This window comes from Mesoplodon mirus, assembly GCF_964341445.2.
Source record: "Mesoplodon mirus genome assembly, chromosome: 5".
Taxonomy (NCBI): domain Eukaryota; kingdom Metazoa; phylum Chordata; class Mammalia; order Artiodactyla; family Ziphiidae; genus Mesoplodon; species Mesoplodon mirus.
Genome location: NC_138980.1, coordinates 13,525,710 through 13,543,580, shown reverse-complemented (window position 1 = coordinate 13,543,580; position 17,871 = coordinate 13,525,710). Strand labels below are relative to the sequence as shown.

The 17,871-nt window shown below is 45.1% G+C and overlaps 1 protein-coding gene across 1 annotated transcript in view; it reads right to left on the bottom strand.

Moving 5' to 3' along the window:
* The window catches only part of DOCK2 (dedicator of cytokinesis 2), a 417,518-nt gene that overhangs the window by 319,473 nt on the left and 80,174 nt on the right, over positions 1 to 17,871 (bottom strand). Inside the window, exon 23 of the mRNA XM_082621317.1 lies at positions 2,996 to 3,104. Within this exon, the coding sequence (XP_082477443.1) occupies positions 2,996 to 3,104 (109 nt within the window). The remainder of the gene's footprint in view (positions 1 to 2,995; positions 3,105 to 17,871) is intronic.

Sequence of the window (17,871 nt, the reverse complement as noted above, 5' to 3'; positions counted from 1 at the left end):
TGTTGGACTATTTCACTGGTGAAACTTCCCCTTCCTTTTTTATTTTTCATAGAGTCAGTTCTTGTGAGTTTATCCTCCTTGAAATTTATATCTGTTTCTTGATCTAACAGAATAACTGGATGACCTAACACTGTTCGGCTTCATGTGACAGGGTTAGAAACACAAATATTCCCTTCCAGATTCCACTCTAGGAAAATGCCCTCAAGACTTCTGTTTTACGATGAGGTAAAGGAGGCAGAGATATAAATGACTAAAAATTATTTAAATGGAACTATGTAACAGGCTTTACACACCATGCTTTACATGCATTACTTTATTTAATCCTCTCAATAATCCTCTACATTAGACTTCCCATTTTATAAAAGGATAAACGAGGCCCAGGCAACTGAAGTGATTTGCCCAGTGTTACCTGCCCAAGGGTGCATGCCCCATTTCCCACCCAGATCTCTCTGGCTTGAAATCCAAAGCTCCTTCTCCTGTAGCAAATGTCAAAGTCTGCAGAAGATCTCTTGTGTGGGGTTTGCTAACATCAAATGGCCTTGACTCCTTTCGCCTCATCGGCCCATTCCTGGCACCCTAAACAGCATTCAGTTTTTTTCAAATGGTATTGTTCTCTGTATTTGAATATGACTTTACATTCTTCTTTGACAACTTTTCAACAACCACAGGAAGAGATGGAAAGCATCACTGATTTTCTGTAACTCCTAGAAGCTAAATTTGACCCTTAAAGTAAATTTTAAAAAGTCCCTTTCCATGACTTCAGGGTAGAAATCCATAAGGAGAAACCAGCATAACCTGGAAAACAAGACATTTCTAACACAGTTACCCAGACAATAAGAACCTGGGTTCTTACTGACTCATGCCAAAGCCATAATAATCCTATCAGCTCTCTGCATTTGCATAGCATTTTATAGTTGGCTCTTTTGCAGACAATGTTCATCTGATCCAAACAGTGAAGTTTTATAGATGAGGAAACAGAGACACTGAGAAGTTAAATCCAGGGTAAAATCATATTGCTGATCAAGAAGAACATTCTGTTGACCCAGGTCTCCTCAGGACCAGAAATTCTCCTGGCTCGTCTTTTTGCTTCCTTGCTTCCTTCTTTTTTTCCTCCTTTCTTTCCCTACCTTCTTGTTCCCTCTGCCCTTTATTCCTTCCCCCCGAATACCTGTAGTTCATCACAGGGAAAGAGGTGCGGAAATTGGAAAGGGTGGCTCTAGGATGGCTTATTCCCTTGTCTTTCTCAAGGTCACGCGGTCTCTCTCCTGGCACCTCTGCTTCTCTGGGGCATCTACTCCGTTTTCCTCCCCACCACCCAGCTTCCTCTGTGCATCGTTTCTGCTCCCTCACACTTCAGCTTCCTTGGAGCCTATTTCAGACCTGATACAATGCCACAGCCTCTCATTGCAACCGGGCGTCCTCAGCTCTCACCGGATATCCTAACACTCACTGCGTGGCCTCTCACTGGAAATCAGCTGCTTCCACTGTGATATCAGTGTGAAGAGGTGTGGAAATCACTCTGCCTCCAGGGTGATTAGGCTCTGGCTCTTGTCATATTTCTTCATGCTGCCCCTGCTCCCGTTGTTCCCTTTGCTTTGAAATGATGAGGGTTTGAGGAATAGAGGGAAGACTTTAAAAAAAAAAAAGACTAGCAAGAGGGAAGAGAAGGTGAAAACTGTAAGACTGCAGTCCCAACTCATTTCAGAGAAAATAACCATATCCCCAGTAGGTGCTAAATAAAGAACAGTGTAATGTAGCAGCTCAGAGCATGGTTTTAGAGCCAGGCAGAAAGAGATCCGGATCCCAGCTACACCCCTTAGTGCATAGGAGCCTTTCAAGTTCCATATCTGTAAAACGGAGATCGTAACACCTACCCCGAGGGTTATTCATTCAACAGATATTGATCAAGCATCAACTACGTATTAGGACTGTTCTAGGTGCTGAGGATACAACAAATGAACAAGACAAAGCTCCCCTCTAAGGAAGCCATTAGCAGAGTGATTCCCAAACTTTGCTTCATCCTAAAATCAAGTTGGGAGATTTTTAGACTCCCTGTTCCCTAGTCACAGTCCACACTAATTAAATTGGAATGTTTGCTGGTGGTAGTCAGTCATCAGCATTTATTCAAGATCCTCAAGGGATTTTAATAAGCACGGTTTGGAATCCATCGCGTTAGCAGCAAACACTCCCCAGACAGACCTCTGCCTCTGCCTCCTCACCCGCATGCTGGCTGCGCTACCACCTCATGCATTCGAACTAGAGGCTGGGCAGCCCCAGGCACAGCTAGCTAGTGAGTATGTAAATCAGCAATTTAAAAGAAAACTCTGATCAAAAGAAGAGGAGGTGCTCTGCATTAACTCGCTGGTTTAAATCAATGTGTTTGGGTTTTCTCCTTCCCAACTCATGAGGCAGCCCTTCCCGAACACTTGTGAATAAACGCTGTGAAAGTCAGGAAGTCTCCCTGAAACAGCCTCTGCACTCAGCCTCTTGGCTGCTAAACTCATTCTCAAACATAGGGTTAGACCTCAAGGTTTCTCCAAGATTTACAGAGTTTGTAGATCATGGGCCACTAAATTAGAGGACCCATTTTCTCCAAAGTATCTCTTGTTTATTGAGGAGAGTCTCACCCCAAAAGGGGAGCTCAGTTTATGATGTGGAGAATAAAAAGTGGACGACTTAAGAGACTGCCAACTTAACTACTCTCACCACTAGAAAGTGGATCGGGTTTGACCTACTTCCTTCCAGGGAGCAAAAGCTTCCGAGTTATTTAAGAAGAGGCACCACTACCTTCATGGGAAACGAACAATAAATATGCCATCTCCTGCTCCGAGGAGCCCTTGGTGTTCACGATCCTTACACTGCAGGGCCAGCCCAGGCCTTCAATTAACACACGGCTGCGTATTCAAGCAAAAGTAGACATTATCTCACTATGCTGTTATCTATCAGATGACCAAGGGAAAAGACAGATGTTTTTTCTTTTGTAGTGTAAACCAACCTGCAAAAGGATGGTTGTTTTATATTGACTTTTCATCAAGTTGTTGATGGATTCAAAGAGCCGTCTCATGGATTCTTCAAACTCCATCTGTTCCTTGCCTTCGTAAAGCCTGAAAGAAGACACATCTGAGTCATTTCTCAAGCCAATAGGCAATACCTTTGAAAGTGTGTGCCAGCCACAAACTTCATTTGAAATTGAGAAGAGACGGTGGAGATAGGGACTTAAGGGGAGGGGGGTGGTCGCTGCTTGCATAAGCCACTCAGGGGAAACCCAGGTCCACACCCAGAACAGTTACCATCCAACTGACTCGGTATAATAAACCGCCCCCTCCTGCCTTTTTTTTTTTTTTTCCCCTTGCAGTATGCAGGCCTCTCACTGTTGTGGCCTCTCCCGTTGCGGAGCACAGGCTCCGGAAGCACAGGCTCAGTGGCCATGGCTCACAGGCCCAGCCGCTCCACGGCACGTGGGATCCTCCCGGACCAGGGCACGAACCCGTGTCCCCTGCACTGGCAGGCGGACTCCCAACCACTGCACCACCAGGGAAGCCCCCTCCTGCCTTTTTTTAAACCCTGAAGGACCTCAAAGGAATGAAACTCATCCAAGCTGAGGGGACCTTAATAATTTCATCCTTCTGCAAGAATCAGAGGGAGACTGTGGTCATCAGATTTTCAAAGTATCTTGCAAGCATCAAGGAGAAATATTTTCAAATACGCTTCCCCTTAGGCACTGCCCGCTTGTCGGATGAATACAGTTGTGTCTGTTCCACATCAGGGGCCGTCATTTTCCCTGCCCTCTTATTTCAGGAGTGTACTTGATAATTAATTTAAAACTTTTTTGCCTCTGATTATAAAGGCCCTACATTGATACTGTAAAAAAAAAAATGCATTACTTATGAAGTGCGACTCCTCATTAATCCTACCATAAAATTAGCAACCGTTAAGGATGAATATCCTTGCAGAGATTTTCAAGGCCTAATATATACATGTGACTTTTTATAGAAACCATCCCCTTGCATAAAATCAGTCTCCAGGCCCCTGAGTCTCAGTGCCCTCGTGGCCCAGCCTTGGAGTGTCGTTCAGCCCAAGGCCTCTCCAAACAAGCTTTTATTGCCAACGGGTGAAAAATCTGCAGCCTAATCTGTGGCATCCTGGGTGAAACACAGAGAAGGGCACTTCTGTCTCCCATTCAGATAAAGAGGGTCTCCTGTCACAGCCCTACACAGCCAGACACCACTGAGCTGCCAGCTACCGTGAAGGGGCTCTCCACAGATAAAACGCCGACACACTTAAGGGGTTTATTTGCTCCATCAATCACCGGTCGAGCGGTCCATCACGGCCACCTCAGCGCTGTCTCCACTCAATCCCCCACCCATGCTCTCACCCCTCTTTTCTTTCTGCTTCTCTCCTACCTCCTTTCTCTGTCTTTAAGTGTGTGTCTCTCTGTTTTTCTTCTTCTGAGTATCATTCACTGTGTCTCTCTGTCTGTCTCTAAGTGTACCTCTGCCTTTCTCTCTTTGACTTCATCTCCTCTTTCTTCTGTCTCAGTCACTCTCTGTGTCTCCTTCTCTTCTTTTTTCCTAAGTAGCCCCTTCCTAAAGCCTCCTGAAGTAAGAAGCTTAAGGGGAAGTCAATGCCGGATGTTTCAATCCATTACAGGGATCCGGAAATTGCTGCTGACTTTCTGGGTATCTACTTCAAGGTCACGGAGACAAGGCTGTGAGAGGAGCCAGGAGTCCTAAGGCTTCTCTCCTTCTCTGTCCCCGCCCGTCCCACTCCTCCTTCTCCTCTTCCCTTCTCCCCTCTCCTACACCACTCAGTCCTGAACACAGAGATGTTCTGCCATAGACGATGTGTTTGGGAGTCAGCCTGGGTTCCAATCTCCACTCTGCCCAGTACTAATTGAAGACCTTATAAATAACAGCAAACATCACAGAGTATCACTCTGCCCCAGGCACTGTCTGTATTATTAAATCACATACCCTCATCACCACACCATGGTAAGGGGCCCCATCCCTATCCCCATTTTACAGATTGGTGACTTCAGCAACATGCCCAAGGACTCCGCACCGGTAAGTGTTGGAGCCAGAATTCAAACCTGGCCGTCGGCTCCTGAGCCCGCCCTCTCAATCATCTCGTAGACCACTGTGCTCAATGCTCTACTACCTCTCTTAATTCCTGTAAGCCTCAGTTTCTCACTTGCAAATGCAGGCTGTAACAGCACTGTGTCCAGGGATTATGAGGAGCCCAGCTCACAGGTGACAGTGCTTGGCACAAGCTGGGCCCTGGTAAATGCTAGCCATTGTCTTGTTGTTGTTAATTGTTGGAGTATTATACAGATAAAGACATAAAAAACTCTCAACAGGTTGAGACTTGCCCAAATCCCATCAAAGTGGGAAAGATGAGAGCAGGTCTGGCAGGGAGGAAGGGAGGGTCTGAATTCAAAGTGGTGATGCTTTCCCTGTGAGACGGTGCTGTGAGCTTTTCTTTGTGCCCAAAGCTAAGCTAATGGACGGTCCATCCCCCAAGGCTTTTGCCTTGAAACGCCTTGCTCTTTCCTCTAGCCACAGCCACCTGAAAACATCTAACAGGCGACATCGTAATCCCTGTTCCTGATCTATGGTGTCTCCCTCCCACATTTAACAGCCAGACGTGGCTGCCCATGGTGAGCTCATCATTATTTACATCATTATTTACCGTGTATGGACTTTCTCTGTAAGGCATACTTATTTGTATATTTGTGGCCTTATGTGTGTGTGGCTTGGGGGGTGGGCGGAGGGGATCCCACCAGGTCCTCTTCTTGGGAACCACTGGTACTGCCAACAAAAATGGTCTCCAGCAGCTTTCTCCTGCTGGTGACCCTACCCCACCCCCACCCCCAGCCCACCTCCCATAACTGAATAGTCCCATGGCAGCTCCCTCCTGGAATTCATCATTCTTAACAGAGAAACACAGAAATGGGCTTTGCTGGGAGTCATCTTAAGGCAGTGCTCCAGGAGGAAAGTTCATGAACTCCCGCTGAGGAGATCTTTGAGGCTACCCTGGTTCCTGACATCCCTGTGTCTGGTTGTTTAACTCTTCTTGGATTTTATAAGCTGCACAAATATCCCTCCAATAGACTCCCTTTTTTTTTTTTTTTTGCTTAGACTAGCCCTGGTTGGATTCGTTGAAAACACCTGTCCGGTCAGAACTCTGCAGGGTGAGACGGGCTTCTTCCTGCAGCTCCCTGGGGTTCTAAACCAAGAGCTGCTGGGAACGCCAGTGAGCACTGGGTCCGTGCTTCCTATTGTACAGATGAAGAGACTGAGGGCCTGAGTGTGGAGGTGACTCGGCTTCATTACCATCTTTTAAAGGTTATTTGACTGAGGTGGGAAGGAAAAGAGACTTCTAGGCGGTAAAATCAAGTCGAGGCTTTCCACTCAAATTTAAACTTAGGAAACTGCATTTAATTTCTACCAGCAAGACATGTGATTTGCTCTAGGTCACAGACTGTACCAGTGGCACAGCTGGACCCAGAACTCAGCATTCTTCTCCTTCTATGCTCTGAGACCCTAACAGCGCAGCACAGGTGACACAGATCTTATGAGGCCAAGACTGGGGTACCTGCCTCCCTGGGAATCCAAGCTGCTCCCTGCTATTCACGTCACAAGCTGAGTACCTTAACACCACACTCTAGTCAAGGGAAGGAAATACATTCTACACCTGCTGAAGTTTTATAGAGGGGAAAAACAATCCTGTTGGGGAAATGGCTTGCGTTTTACAGTTGACTACGACATTAGGCAAAGTCGTTGCAGTCTTATCGGGGGGGTGGTGGTGGTGGTTGTGTGTGTGTGTGCGCGCGTGCGTGTGTGTGTGTGTGTGTGTGTGTCTGTGTGTGTGTGTTTTAATTTTTAAGTCTGGGCTTTTATTTGCTGGGAATGGGAAGAACAGTTGAAGAAAATGACTACAGTTGGGAAGAAGAAACGAAGCAAAAAACTATTTAGTGTCAAGAGCTTTGCTGTCTAGCTAGACTCCTCCATAGACTGGCTGTTTGGCCTCAGACAAATTACATCTCCGAATCTTACTTTCCTTGTTGATAAAACAGAGATGTAATGCTCATTCGAAGGGTTATTTTAAGGTGAAAAAAATGAGATAATGTATCTCAAGTGCTTAGTACTATAGCTGGCACTTAATAAGTGTTAAGTAAATATCAGTAATTCTTGTTGTTGATTCCTAAGCACAGAAGTGATCATACTGGCAAACTCTCTGATGTGAGTGTACGTAAATAAAAGGAATATTTCTTAGAAGGAGTGATTAAGGGAAAAAAATACATAAAGCCTTTAGATTATGTGGAAGAAATAAACTGATGGTGGCGGGGGGGTGGGATGAGGGGGGCATTCAGCACTATGGGACCTCCTCTGAGAAGCATAAGGAGAAAAGAAAAATAATGTCTTGTCTATCTGCAAGGCTTTAAAATGTGGCCTTGAAGTCAAGGGCACAGCTAATGTAGTTCCAAGGTCCTTCTTTAACACTTGTTCTCTGTATATAGCTTCAGGAGGGAAACATTTTTTCTGGCTTCAGAGCACCTAGAAACCAGCTGATTCTGCCAGGGGACGAATTATTGAAGGGCTCAAAGGCCCTAACCACAAGAAAAACTGGGACAACCTGCGAGGCGCTGTTCTGGGGCGTGCAAGTCCAACCACGGCAGGCACTCAGCTCCCAGGGCTAGGATAAATACAGCAATGCTCGGCTGGCATGTGATTCATTAAGGAGACACTGTGCATAGCTGAGCACTCACTAACTGCAAATGGGGCCCCATATGGAGTGTACAATGCCTTGCACCACCTTCTCTGTGCAGGTACATAAAGCCTCAGCCGAGGGCTTCCCTGGTGGCGCAGTGGTTGAGAGTCCGCCTGCCGATGCAGGGGACACGGGTTCGTGCCCCGGTCCGGGAAGATCCCACATGCCACGGAGCGGCTGGGCCGGTGAGCCATGGCCGCTGAGCCTGCGCGTCCGGAGCCTGTGCTCCGCAACGGGAGAGGCCACAACAGTGAGAGGCCCACGTACTGCAAAAAAAAGGCCTCAGCCGAAAACGGAGAAGCCAACCTCAGGCCAGCAGCCCAGGGAAGCAGAATCGAACCAAGGCAACCTCAGGCTGCAGAAAGCCAGGAGGAAGATTCACCTTAGAATCCAGGGTGGAGTGTTTCCTGAGTACCAGCCTCTTTACATTTCTATACCTCATACCTCGGCAACTTCCAGCTCCCCTGAGCCACTTTCCCAGGCATCCTCCTGATTTCTTACCCACCTCTTGGAGGCAACGCAGACATTTAAGTAAGACTGTGTCGCTTCCAAACCCTGCTGTGACACTTGTCAGCTGGGTGATCTTGGCTAAATTTCTTCATCTTTAGAAGGCTCAGTTTCATCACTAGTAAAATGGTACTAGCCCCACACAGTTGTCCTGTAAAGCAATTAGCACAGTGCCTGGTGCAAAGTTAACACTCAATAAATATTAGCTATTGGTATATAGTACCACTGTTTTCTTCTGGATCCACTCCTTTTTGCTTTCTAAAGTCTTAGGAGGAAGAAATCAGCCACTTCATTTATTGAGCACCCACTGTGTGCCAGGCACTGCAGTGGAGGTAAATAGGAGTAAGACTCAGTCCCTATCCCCAAGAAGTCATGAGGCAAACCGATAGGTAAATTATATATTGCCGTGTAGCGAGAAAAGCTGAACAATAAAAGTTTAATATTATTGTTGAGTGATTCCTAAGGTTCAGGCACTGTGCTCAGTTCCTCACATGGATTAGCTCATTTGATAGAGGCTCTTATTATCTACGTCTTACATATGAGAAAAGAAAAACAATTAAAGAGGCATGAATAAGGGGAATGGAAGCTGAGGGGAGGGAGCAGGGGCCCCGCTGACACTGACCTCAGTGAGCCACCTACCTGAAGGCCCCTCTCAGCCCCCAGCACCTCGGCCCCCTCCCATGCCACCACCTCAGCCTGTCCCCCACCTCCCTCCTTCCTCCCAGAAGTCCTGGAAAGGCCCCCAGGATTAGACCTGGGCCTGGCTTGCCTCTGTCTCCCTTACCTGGTCACGTCTTTTGCCTAAATTTGCTCTTGGCAAGACACACACCTGACTCATTTCACAAGTGCCTGGGAGCAAGACCAGATTCACTGGAAGCTTTTAAAAATGAAAACTCTATTTTAAATGTCTCCATGATCTTACACGGAACTGAGCAAAATTACTTAAATAATGAAATCTCACCACACCACTTTGTTACCTTGCCATACAAGTCAAGATACTTTGGTGTGTCCAGTGATGCCAGGACATGAGGAATACTGTAGAAGGGAGGCCACTCACCCAGTGAATGTCCTTAGATGAATGATATGCACTGCACACAGCATTTAATGCAGACTGTCACAATGACTGAGGCTTCCCTTAGAATACTAAGTCTTCCCCTAGAATACTTCATTCTTTATCATCACCACTTACTTGCCTGTCTTCTCCACTGGAGTATAAGCTCCATGAAGGCAGAGATCAAGCCTATTTTTTCACAATATCCCCACATCTAGCAAGAGGCATGGAACATCAAAAGTGAGTTTTAAGCAAACACATCAACAAATGATAAATTATTAAATGAATCAACTTCAGCACCTTCAACGTAGATGTACAGAAATGTCTTAGGAATCCACAGAACTCACAGAAGTTCAGCTAATTCTAACGGTACGTAAACAACATCGTGAGGATGGTATCAATAGTCATCTTCAGCTCTGCCACCTTTATGTTTTATCATAACTTTTACCACTAAGACGACTAATACTGTTAACAGCTGCTACTTGTTAAGCATTGACTATACACCAGGCACTGTGCTAACCACACAAGTTCACCCAGCTAGTAAATGGCAGAGTCAGGATTTGAGCCGAGGAGTGTCTGGCTGCAAATTTCACTCCTTCAGCCACTAAACAATACTGCCTCCTGGAACAGAGCAAAGTAAGAGCAGATCACTGGGACTGGAACAAGTCAGGTGGATAGGAAAGCATCATTTGCCCCTGGGATGATACTCTGCAACTGTGTAGGGAAGTGAGATGGCTAGCTCTCACCTTTTTTTGTTCAGGCTCTAAATCCACGGTTACTTGGCTGGTATTCCTACCCCTGAGCCAATAATTCGCTCTATTACAGGAGGTGTAAAGTAGTGACTTTACAAAGAGAACCATGAAGCCATTCGTGGTTTCAGAAGAGTAATTACTCTGGAAAATTCACAGCAGTCTAAGACCAGAACCTACCTACCTCTCTATTACCTCTCTGTCTCTGTCTCTCTGTGTGTCTCTCTGTGTCTCTTTCTATCTCATCTCTGTCTCTTTGTCTCTCTCTCTCCACATCCCTACCATTTGGGATAAAGAATAACTGTGGCCAAACCAGGAGCTGAGTCTGTCTGAAGATCATCCTTGCATTTATCGATCCTGCTTATAGAAAGAAACCCTTCAGTGCACTCAGGAGGCACATTTAAATCAAAGCAATAGGGCTGGAAAGGGATGATGAAAGAGAGGGTCCCCTCTCTGGTTCCGCGTGCTCATCGTCACCATCGCCACCCCCTCTCCCACCACCAAGGTCTATGGACCTGAAATGAAATCAGAAATTGCAGATTAAGACATGGAATTTTGGTGCAATGAGCCTGGAGTGAGCTGCCCAGCTCAACAGTGGCCAGTGAAAATTTCATTTGAAAGGAACCATATAAGAAAGGGCTAGGATAACTACAAAGTTGCCAGTGTGAATTGGCAAGCAGCTCTGGTGGCCAGAGAGTATTTCATGAAGACTTGATTGAATTGAATGCTACCAGCAGTCCACAGGCAGGGCTCAGACCAGTTCCTGGTGCCAATCCTTTTGTCATTGACAAAATTATTTCTACTTGAGCTGCTACTTCTCCAGAATCTGACATCTGAGGTGGGATTGTCCCTTAGGGCTAACTGCAAAGAAGTTTCACTAAACAGTCTTCTTCCTGTAAATCACCCCAGAGAAGAAAGATTTGTCGATGAGAGGGGAAAAAAAGGCAAACTCAACGTGTGGGTATCCTGTTTTGAAAAATGTCTAGAATGAACGCACAAAAATTAATGCAATCACTGAAGAAAAACTGCCTCAGGTAGAAGTGTAAACAGCTTAAATAAAAAAAATAGAAGTTAACAATATGGAAGAAATGAAAGAAAAACAATCCATCTAAAACATTCACTTTACTTTTAAAATACAGCAACCCTGTAAAATAAATTAATAGTAAGTAGGTAATGAAATGCAGGCAAAAGCTAAGTTACGAATAGAGTGTGATGTGTGCCCTGTGCCACCCTTCATTCTACTGAGAGGAGCTGCGACCTTTATGTAATTTGGCAGGAAGAACTAAGTTGCCTAAGTCTGCACTTAGGTAAATTCCTCCGTTAGCATGAAAAATGGTATTCAGGGTCTTTTCCCTTAATATAATTAGAAATTGAGTGTTCCCAAAACAATGTTCCTAAGGATAGAAACACGCACACACATACACACACACACACACACACACACTTCCATGGTTTCAACACATATAGAGAAAAATACAGATTACATCATCTACTTGAAAAAGAAGCTAATACTCAGCAAAGTCCTTCCAGCTCTTTCTCTTCTGGCCAAGTTGGTCTAAAAAGTTTAGGTACTAAAAAGAAACTAGGTCTTGACTGCTTCTCTTACCATTTCTTCCTTTAGTTTTTTAATGACCTGGGAGGTGTCCTTGATATCTTTTTTTCTAATTTTGTTGAAGTGTAGTTGATTTACAATATTGTCTTAGTTTCAGGTGTACCGCATAATGATTCAGTATTTTTGCAGATTATACTCCATTAAAGGTTATTACAAGACAATGGGTATAATTCTCTGTGCTATACAGTATATCCTTGCTTCTTATCTATTTTATATACAGTAGCTGTACCTGTTAATCTTATACCCCTAATCTGTCCCTCCCCCCCCTTCCCTCTCCCCTTTGGTAACCACAAGTTCGTTTTCTATATCTGTAAGTCTGCTCCTGTTTTGCAAATACATTCATTCATATTATTTTTTAGATTCTACATGTAAGTGATAACATATAGTATTTGTCTTTCTCTTACTTATTTTACTAAGCATAATATTCTCTACGTCATAACAGAAAAAAATTAAGTTGCAGAATAATTACACACATGTGCACACACATACACGCACATATACACTTTGTAAAATCTGTACATTAAATTGATCATTTCATTACCTCTTAGAAAAGGGATTGTGTCAACAGTCCCCTTATACACTTTTATATTATATTCTGATTTTATAAGAAGTAAATATTGCCTTTAATTTTAAAAAGATCTTTCTACTCTTTTTTGGGGGGTGGGGGTGGGGAGTGAATGTTTCTTGGCCTCCAGTTCCTTTCTACAACAATCCTTTTCCCCAGGGTCTTTCCTGAACTCTCTCATTCTCATCGTGGGAACTAGAGCTGGAGCCAAGAGGTCTAGCTCAAGGCCATACAACTGGAGGCAGTTTTCCCTCTACAATCATTGAATCAGATGCTGACTTCTCACCTACTTCCTGGTTCTTGGCATGGACTGCAACTAGAGAAACACTTCCCTAAGAAATGTCAAGTTAGTATTACTCTAAACGGTGGTCATACCCAAACCATCTAAACTTTGCCCTTTCAGTCTGTGGTTTCCCGAGAAGTATAAGTAACCCCGGGCTACATGATCTTGTTCCACTGCGAGCCTTGACATTTGGTGTGTAGAATTAAATAGAATTTTTAACATTTTCTTTACTAATGGTGCTGGTTTGAAAATGCATGTGCAGTAAAACTCTTTGTTTTGAAATCTGGGAACACCTGAGGAAGTGTCAAGTCCAAACACGGTAAGGTTTGCATTACTGGAATTGTCAGTTGAGTGGTAGGATGGCTGAGGGCTAGAGACGTTGCCAGGAGAGGGCAGTGTGGCAGAAAGACCAGTGGTCTGTGTCCCCGGACTGAATTCTAGAACAGGTGTCAGCACCATTGTGTGTTGTCACCTTTAGGAGGCACATCACTCTGGGCACTGGGTCCCTCAGCTCTAAGTAGACCACATTATCACTGAGGGAAACCTCCAGGATTCCTAATCGGCTTCTATTGTCAAAGAGTCAGGATGGGGGGCTTCCCTGGTGGCACAGTGGTTGAGAGTACGCCTGCTGATGCAGGGGACATGGGTTCGTGCCCCGGCCCGGGAGGATCCCACATGCCGCGGAGCGGCAGGGCCGGTGAGCCATGGCCGCTGAGCCTGCGCGTCCGGAGCCTGTGCTCCACAACGGGAGAGGCTGCAACAGTGAGAGGCCCACGTACCGCAAAAAAAAAAAAAAAAAAGAGTCAGGATGGGGTATGACAATCATCCAAGGCCAAGCCTGCTCACACTGCAGAGTTCCCCAACATGACATGGCCTCCTAGCTGCCCAAGCCAGAGCCTGGGGTAAGTAGGGGTGGATCTTGAAGAGCCTGAGGGTCATTCAGTCATCAAGCCCCATTAATTCCACCTCCCCAAACCAGTTTTTTCCAGCTTTACTGAGATATAATTGACATAGGATACTGTGTAAGTTTAAGGTGTACATCATGATAATGTGATACAAGTATATGTTGCAGAAGCATTGCCACTATAAGGTTGGTTAACACGTCCATCACCTCACAAAATTGCAATTGTTTATGTGCGTGTGTGTGTGTTGAGAACGTCTAAGATATACTCCGTTAGCAGCTTTCCAGTACGTGATACAATATTGTTAACTACAGTCACCAAAGCCATTTACTATCCTTCATCCTCAACGGCACCATCTTCATCCAGGTCCCCATCACCTCTCACCTGTGGAGGTTTCTGAACCACCTCCTTTCCTTCACTCTGACTTCCTTTCAATCCACTTTCTACACATTGGTCAGAGGGACCAATTTAAAAACACAAATGTGATCATACCATTCACTTGTTCATAATCCCTGTTTTTTTTTTTTTTTTACTGTATAGCATAGGGAACTATATTCAATATCTTGTAATAAACTATAACAGAAAAGAACTGAAAAAGAATACAGAGATATACATTATATATATATATATATATATATATATATATATATGTATAACTGAATCACTTTGCTATACACCTGAAATCAACACAATATTGTAAATCAACTACACTTAAAAAAAATAAAAAGAGGGCTTCCCTGGTGGCACAGTGGTTGAGGGTCCGCCTGCCGATTCAGGGGACGCGGGTTCGTGCCCCGGTCCAGGAGGATCCCACGTGCTGCAGAGCAGCTGCGCCCGTGGGCCATGGCTGCTGGGCCTGCGTGTCCGGGGCCTGTGCTCCGCAATGGGAGAGGCGACAGCAGTGAGGGGCCTGCGTACCGCCAAAAAAAAAAAAAGAGTCAGTATAGTTCCCAGTTTCCCTCAGGATATTGTCTAAATGCCATGGCCTGACCTTCAAGGATCATCAAGATCTGTCTCTTCCTGTCCCTCCAGGCAATCTGCTGCTGCTCTAATCGCTCCATCACTGAATTCCAGTCACTTCTGCCTTTCCACAGCTCAACTGAGTCAAGTTCTCTACTGTCTCGGGGACCTCCCTCCAGCTTTCTTTTCACCAGTTACACCCTCCTCCTCTTTACCTGCCAACTCCTACTCATCACTCAGGTCACAGATGGCACTTCCTCCAGGACACCTCCTTGACTTCATGATGAGATATGATCTCCTTGTTACATGCTCTCAAGGCATCTCACACACACATCTCTCTTAATTTCATATGCACCCACATGACTACCTGCTTAATGACTCCCTTCCCACCTAGACTAAAAATCCCATGACTAGGCTTGAGTCTCTCCAATTCACTGTCGTATTTCCAGTGCTTAGCAGAGTGGTCTAGTGGCTACTCAATAAATATTTGTCGGGTAAACACTTGATTGCTAATGCAAACCAAAACCTTGACCACTAGACAAATACTTCAACGACACTTTTAGAAACTTTCATTATCAAGTCAAGGGCTTAAAAAGAAGGACCAAGTTTTAGGGCTCAGTGTGCCTGGGACAGGTATACAATGTGTTGATGCTTAATGTAAGGAAGAATAAATGCTGAGTTACAGGCCTTTTAGAAGCTGTATGCTCAGAGGGAGATTAGATTTCCAGGCCTGGGATGACCGGTGAATTAGTTACAAGGCACACATTCCTCCTGCCCCATGGATACCTCCAAAATGGAAAATGGCACAGTTCCAGGTTCAGAGAAGCAGGACATGCAGTGTGTGTAGCGGACCAAAGCTCCCAGGCAGGGCCCTCAACAGGCTCTCTACTGGTTTCTGGGGTTTGGGAGAGGCCACCTTCTAACATGTATTACAATGGAGGAGGCACCAGATTATCACATTAAATCATATCAGAAGAGGAAATGTTGATCACAGAAGAGGGGTCCTGATCCAAAAAGGTGAGCTTTAAAACCCAGGGCTGCATTTCAGTCACCAGGCTTTAATGACCCAGTTGTGCATACCTGGTTTAAAACCAAACACAGAGAGCAAGCCGTGAGGGACGAGGGAAGGGAAAACTAAAACTAATGGACTCTCTGAAGTCTAGGAGAAGGACACTTTTACTTGGCTTGAGCAGTTGTGTTTAAGGTTTCCATTAGATAATTACTTCAACTAATAAATATTTGTTGATCACCTATTATGCACCAATCATTGTGCTATCAAGGAATTTATAAGGAGAAACAAAAATCAACCCCCAAATATGTAAAATGGCAGCTATGGTATGTATTTGGGTGTCAATTTTTATTTCTCTTTCCAAATTCCTTGAGAGCACAGTAATTGATGTATAATAGGTGATCAACAAATATTTATTTGTGATACATACTTGAAAGACAAAATACATGGGCAATGAGAATTTAAAGAGATTGGACCTAGCCAGAAAATACACGGATAGGTTCCCTGAGGGAGTGATGCTTGAGGTGACCCAGGAAAGGAGAATAAGAAAGAACTAGGAGAAAAGGAGAAGAAAGGGCATTCCATCCACAGGTCAGCAAGCACACAGGCCCTGCAGCAGAAGGGAGCCGAGTGGGTCAGAGGGACTGAATGAAGGCCCCTGAGTCCGGAGTGGAGAGAATCTGGGTAAGCCGGGTGAAAAGAGGCTGGCGGGCAGCCAGGACCGGACCCTCGCAGGTCACGTGAAGTTTTGCCTTCATCCTAAGAGCAATGAGAAGAAATTAGAGGATTTTAAGAAGGTGAGCACCTCAGTCAGACCTGAAGTGTGGAAAGATCATTCTGGCTGCAGTGAAGTTTAAAGACGTCCACTTCTGACACTGTGGTAGACACAGTGCCCTAGAAAACCTCTCAATAAAAATGACTCCCAGGGCTTACCTGGTGGCACAGTGGTTAAGAATCCACCTGCCAATGCAGGGCACACGGGTTTGAGCCCTGGTCCGGGAAGATCCCACATGCCGCGGAGCAACTAAGTGCATGCGCCATGACTACTGAGCCTGCACTCTAGAGCCCGTGAGCCACAACTACTGGGGCCTGCAAGCCACAACTCCTGAAGCCCGTGTGCCACAACTACTGAAGTTAACTGCTTGGGAAGAGAAAGAATGAGATCAATCCTGGGGCCTGCATATTGGAGACCCTTGCAGTAAGCTGATACCCCAAATTGTTATACCTTCCTATAAAGGAGGGTGAGAAATAAATCTACTGCATGAAGGAAAACTTGGTGCTGGGTGAAGAAGGAAAACACATCTCCACTGAGATTTCTTAACCACAAGCCAGTCCTCACCTGGATTTTGTTTGTTTGTGGTTTTGTTTGTTTTTGTTTTCTCCAAATTCATGTGCCTCACTTGGATCGACAAAGAGAAATTTTAACTTAAAGAGGTCCCTGGTTGTTAGTGACCCCCAGGTGAACAATGGAAGGAAATTCTGATTTTCTCTGGAAGAAAATAAAAAACTTTAATTCAAGACTAAAAATACACAAGAACTGATAAAGTTGAAAGGGAAATAAGCTTTAAAAAATAATAAGTGTAGGGCTTCCCTCCCTGGTGGTGCAGTGGTTGAGAGTCCGCCTGCCGATGCAGGGGACACGGGTTCGTGCCCCGGTCTGGGAAGATCCCACATGCCACGGAGCGGCTGGCCCCATGAGCCATGGCCGCTGAGCCTGTGCGTCCGGAGCCTGTGCTCAGCAACGGGAGAGGCCACGACAGTGAGAGGCCCGAGTACCGCAAAAATAAATAAATAAACAAATAAATAAATAAGTGTAAAGTGAACATAAAATGAATATAATAATACCTATACCTTGCAGGGTTGTCGTGAGTATTAAGTGAGGTAGTGCACAAAGTGATACAGGGCCATGCAAAAAGGAGAGGCTTTTATAAATGGTACCTCAGAGTAAGTTCTATATCACGTGTTGTCCCCTCTACTTGGAATTCCCGATTCTCTTTTCTTCCACGGCCAGGCTTCTTAAATATCATTCAATGTTTAGTTTAAAAGATCACCTCCTCTGAGAAGAATGACTCACCCTCCCGAGGTGGAGTCTGTCATTCAAACCCGTCTGTCCCCGGGGGAACCATTTGTAAGCCTCCACTGAATCATATCACTGATCGCTGCTTATCCCAGGCATGCTGGCATTTGACTGCTGGCATGCGTGTCTTTCTTGCCCACTAAACTGCCACGGCTTGAGGAATTCTGACATTAATTTCAGAGTTCCCAGCACTTAACAAAGTCCCTAGCACATTAACAGGTGCTCAATAATAGTTTATCACTATTTCCATATGCAAAGACTGTTTAAAAGTGCACGTATATGCACAATTTCATATTATAATAAGGATGACTTACTTAAAGATTTACAAAGTGCTTTCACATATGTTTGTAAGAAACAGGTTGTTACCTCCCCCTCTGCCCTGTAGC